The sequence below is a fragment of the Sapajus apella genome, unplaced genomic scaffold, assembly GCF_009761245.1.
Source record: "Sapajus apella isolate SASKATOON/1434 unplaced genomic scaffold, GSC_monkey_1.0 scaffold17, whole genome shotgun sequence".
Taxonomy (NCBI): domain Eukaryota; kingdom Metazoa; phylum Chordata; class Mammalia; order Primates; family Cebidae; genus Sapajus; species Sapajus apella.
Genome location: NW_022436957.1, coordinates 30,554,767 through 30,559,846, shown reverse-complemented (window position 1 = coordinate 30,559,846; position 5,080 = coordinate 30,554,767). Strand labels below are relative to the sequence as shown.

Genomic DNA, 5,080 nt, shown 5'->3' with positions numbered 1-5,080 from the left:
AGATATAAAAGAATTCTTCACATAATAGATAAAATATATAAAATAATGAAGTCAAAGCAGATCATTAAGAAATATTTATAAACATTAGGTATTGAATGTACAGATGTTGCCAAAGTTGTACATCCATAGGGTTAGTCATCATAAATTCTGACTGATGTTTAAAATGAGTGCAGGAAATACCTAATTAAGTAGTAAATTGAAAACCATCTAATCTTCTTCCGATGCATCTGTGCCGCGTTGTCTTCTTTGCATTTGTAAACTTGAATTGCGCCTTGAAGAGGAGTCTTAACAGAGATATAAGTCCATCCCTTCCTGGTAAACCGCCTTTCGATGACGCCAGGCATTTCGCAGCCCTTGCTTAGAATGAAATCTTTAAAGGCAACTGGTCCATAAAGATCGTCAAAAATGTCGGGTTCCTCAGGCTTTTCAAGTAAGAGATTGGGGTCAATCAAAGGTTCATCACTTCTTAGCTCTTTCCACAACGTAGGCTTGAGGTATCATGCTCCTCCATGCCTCATCTTCACAGGCTGTGCAGTTTAAGAATTCGGTGGCGTCCGGAGCCATAAAGAGAATTCGACCTCATCCATTTCATCTAGCTCCATGCTGTAGTGCAGCTCTGAGGACCACTCTTTTATCTTCTTAGTCTGTTGGTCTTGATAGGTTGCTTCGCACTCAGAGGTAAAGTCATACAGACTCCTGATGCACTTTTCATCAACTCCCATGCCTGGAACCCACTTGAAGAACTCACTGAATTTTCTCAATGTGTATCTATGTTGAAGAGAGTCAGAAACGCATTCTGTTGTGCTTGGTGTTATCTTCCTGAAGCAGTTCTTCTAGATGGGACGCTTAAATCTTAGGAGGCTCTGAGAACTGATGGGACACTGGAGCTTTGGGAGGCTGCGGGTGGAGACGAGACACTTCAGTCTTAGGAGGCTCCGGGCAGTGACTGGACACCTGACAAGTTTTTGGGAGGCTCTGGGGGGAGACTGGACCACCGATGAGTCTTGGGACGCTCCGGGTGGAGACTGGAGCCCCGAGTCTTGGGAGGCTCCAGGCGGAGACTGGACACCCGACAAGTCTCGGGAGGCTCCGGGCGGAGATGAGATACTCGAGTCTCAGGAGGCTACAGGCAGAAATGGGACACCTGCGTCTCAGGAGGCCTCAGGCAGAATTCCCCACGAGGGTATTTACCAGGCTTGGTGGGTTTGTCGGTTGTCTTCTCCTGGTTCTCACAATGAGACCATTCGTCCTCCTGCTTCCTCTCAGCATTCAGCAGTTTCGGTACCTGTAGTAGGAGACTGCACAACCAACGAGTGTTGGGAGGTTCCAGGCGGGGATGGGACACTCCAGTCTTGGGAGGCTCAGGGCAGAGACTGGACACCCGCGTCTTGGGAGACTCCAGATGGAGACTGGACACCCGACGAGTCTTGGGAGGCTCCAGGAGAGGATGAGACACTCCAGTCTCGAGAGGCTCCAGGCAGAGACTGGACACCTGCGTCTTGGGGGACTCCTGCTGGAGACTGGACACCCAGGGCGTCTTGGGAGGCTCCAATAGGAGATGGGACACTCCAGTCTTGGGAGGCTGCGGGCGGAGACTGGACACCTGACGAGTCTTGGGAAGCTCCCGTTGGAGATGAGATAGGCAAGTCTCGGGAGGTTCTGGGCAAAGATGAGATAAACGAGTCTCGAGGCTCTGAGCGGAGATGAGTTAGGCAAGTCTTGGGAGGCTCCAGGCAGAGATGGAACACTCCAGTCTCGGGAGGCTGCGGGCGGACTTCCTCATAACGGTATTCATCAGTCTCGATGGGTTCCTTGGTTGCTGTCTCCCAGGCCTCACCACGAGCCCATATGTCCTCCAGCTTCTTCTCAGTATCCAGCAATTTCAGCACCTGTAGTAGGAGATAGGATGCCCGACAAGTGATGGGAGGTTCAGGGCAGAGATGGGACACTCCAGTTTCAGGAGGCTCCGGGCAGAGACTGGACACTTGACAAGTCTTAGGAGGCTCCGAGCAGAGACTGGACACCCGCGTCTTGGGAGACTCCAGGTGGAGACTGGACACCTGACGCGTGTTGGGAGGATCCGGGAGGACATGAGACACTCCAGTCTCAGGAGGCTCCGGGCAGAGACTGGACACCTGACGCGTGTTGGGAGGATCTGGGAGGACATGAGACACTCTAGTCTTCAGAGGCTCCGGGCAGAGACTGGACACTCGACGATTCTCGGGAGGCTCCGGGCACAGACTGGACACCCGATGAGTCTTGGGAGGCTCTGGGTGGAGACTGGACACCCTACTAGTGTTGGGAGGCTCCGGGCTGAGATGGGATACTAGAGTCTCGGCAGGCTTCGGGCAGAGTTCTCCACAAGGGTGTTTACCAGGCTCGGTGGTTTTCTCAGTTGCCTTCCCCCAGGCCTCACAACAAGCCCATGCGTCCTCCAGCTTCCTCTCAATATGCAGCAGTTTCAGAACCTGTAGTAGGAGATGGGACACCCGACGAGTGTTGGGAGGTTCCGGGCAGAGAAGGGACACTCCAGTCTCAGGAGGCTCTGGGCGGAGATGAGATACGCGAGTTTCAGGAGGCTCCAGGTAAAGACCCGACATCCGACGAGTCTTGGGAGGCTCCAGGACGAAACTGGACATTCGAGTCTCCAGCGGCTCTGGACAGAGATGGGACACTCCAGTCTCAGGAGGCTGCAGGTGGAAATGGGACACTCCAATCTCAGGAGGCTCTGGACGGAGATGGGACACTCCAGTCTCAGGTGGCTCGGGGCCGAGATAGGATACTCCAGTCTCCGAAGGCTCTGAATGGAGATGGGACACTTCAGTCTCAGGAGACTCTGGATGGAAATGTGATACCAGAGTCTCGGGAGGCTGCGGGCCGAATTCCCCACAAGGGTATTTACCAGACTCGGTGGGTTCCTCGGTTGCCTTCTCCCAGTTCTCACAACAAGCCCATGCACCGTCCAGCTTCCTCTCAGGATCCAGTAGTTTCAGCACCTGTCGTAGGAGATCTGGAGGCATATCTTCTCCCAGATTAGGGTCCATGGCCAAGGAATGTTCAGCTATAAGCTGGCCTTCCACTTCCTCTACGAACGCCTTACGTGTTAGCTGGGCTGGCGAGTTTGCAAAATAGGGCCGCTTTCTTGAGCAGCTTTTTCTGCTTGCTTTTGGGGTCAGCCTGGGGTCCTTTGCGAGAGATTTTGGGGAGTAAGAACTCCTCACGACAACAAATGTGCGTATCTTCGGGAGACGTACAGCCGTAGTGGAAGTTGTGCCGTAGCGGAAGTCGTGCCGTAGCGGATGTCGTGCCGTAGCGGATGTCGTGCCGTAGCGGATGCGGTGCCGTAGCGGATGCGGTGCCGTAGCAAAAGTCGTCCGTGCTCTCCTTAATAAATATCCAGTTACGGGTGTCCACGGGCGGGAACTTCGGGCGCCTGTGCTTGTCCTCTATGAAGCACTTGGAAAGCGGTATGTCACAGTACCAAGGGCTTGGAGTCCATGCCCAGGTACCTCATCAGTCCTGTGGCCTCTGGTCCCCTATGGTGGCCCTCGCTTGGGCGTCACCTCTCCAGCTTCCGCGGTTCCTGATCCCTGCGGCTCTAGTCGATAGGAGACCGTGAAGAGCCACGCGTAACCCAGGTACTTCCTGGAGGCCCGACAGTGCTGACATCACCTGAGCAGCCTGGATTCTGACAGGTGTGTAGTGGAATCTTATTCTGGGTTTCATTTGCATTTCCTAATAACTGCTGGTATTGAACATCTCTGTATTTGCTTATTTGCCATCCTTATCTCTCCCTGGTTGGGGTTTCTATTAATTTTTTTCCCCTTTTTTACAGTGTGTTGCTGGATATCATATTTAGTTTTGCAAATCCTTTTGTGTTCTGGATGTAAATAGGTTATCACATAGATGTTTTGCAAATTTTTCAGTTCATCCTTGGCTTTTCCCTTTCATTGTCTTAACATTGTCAAAGAGAAGTTTTTTAATTTGACGAAGTCCAATTTATCAATTTGTTCTTTTACGAATTGCGCTTCTTTTGATGTATGTGAAAACTTTGCCTATCCAAAGGCCACAACGATTTTTTTCATTTAAATCTGTTTTAATTTTTGTAAACAGCAGCAAAATATAGATCGAAGTCTTTATTTTAACAGTGTGTTTTAATGAAAATAAAACATGCCGAGAAACTCCTAGTTTGCTTGGTTTTGAGACTACTTTGCAGGCAACAAGTGGGGCAGATAGTTGGTCAACGTTTAGTAAGTGGTTTGAAAGTATTAAGAGTAAACCACCTGTTAACAGGTATATGGTAAACAATTTATTAGCTCTTCTTAAGTCAAGCTTTGTTAGATGTAATACTAAAATTTTCTGCATTACTCCAATACCAAATCTTCCATGATGATTATTTGAAACAAACAGACATATTGCGAGGGGGAGGAAAAGGAGATAGAGTAGGAAAGTGGTAACTGCTTAATGGAGATCTTCTGTAAACATCATTACTGTTTTAAGGAATCTATTGACAAAATCGCCCTGCCTGGCTGCTGTACTCGAAAAATAAGTATAAATCTCTCAGAAAGATTGTGCAAGACTTTGGAATGGTCAAAAGATTACTGAATATCCTTTCAATGAAAAGATAGGCCTTGTCTAGAAGACCCTTGTGGCTTTTCTGATTTTATAGGGTTCTGTGCCTTTCTTTCACTGCCTTCAGCTAAGCTAGTTTACAACTCTGTAAGCTGTAGAAAACGGATAGTGATGCAAATGATCCTTATCCATAGAGATGCAAATGAATTTTGTCCAATAGAGATAAATTTGATTTTCCCTTGTAGAAAAGATGATTCCAACCATTACATTTTATGGGCCTATTAACAAGTTTTGCAACTACTAGCAATTTTATTTCATCCTTTGTGATTGTCTACATATATGTGTCTGTTCTTCAGATTTTTCCTTTAAACTTGTGACATCTTACTGGTTTTCTCATTAATAAAAGAGTTACATATAAAAAAAAGTATCTATTACTTATGTATGTCTGATAATTTCAGAACTATTTTTGTAAAGACAATCTTTTCTCCATTTAATTATATTTGGAAAT

The 5,080-nt window shown here is 48.1% G+C and overlaps 1 protein-coding gene across 1 annotated transcript; it reads right to left on the bottom strand.

The window, feature by feature from the left end:
* Window positions 1-207: 207 nt before the first annotated feature.
* On the bottom strand, window positions 208-4,388 carry LOC116556602 (putative protein FAM47C). The gene is given in 8 exon segments (XM_032285846.1): window positions 208-237; window positions 240-835; window positions 1,336-1,693; window positions 1,776-1,994; window positions 2,490-3,120; window positions 3,122-3,269; window positions 3,372-3,487; window positions 4,369-4,388. Coding segments are annotated over 8 exon segments (2,118 nt in total).
* Window positions 4,389-5,080: the final 692 nt, after the last annotated feature.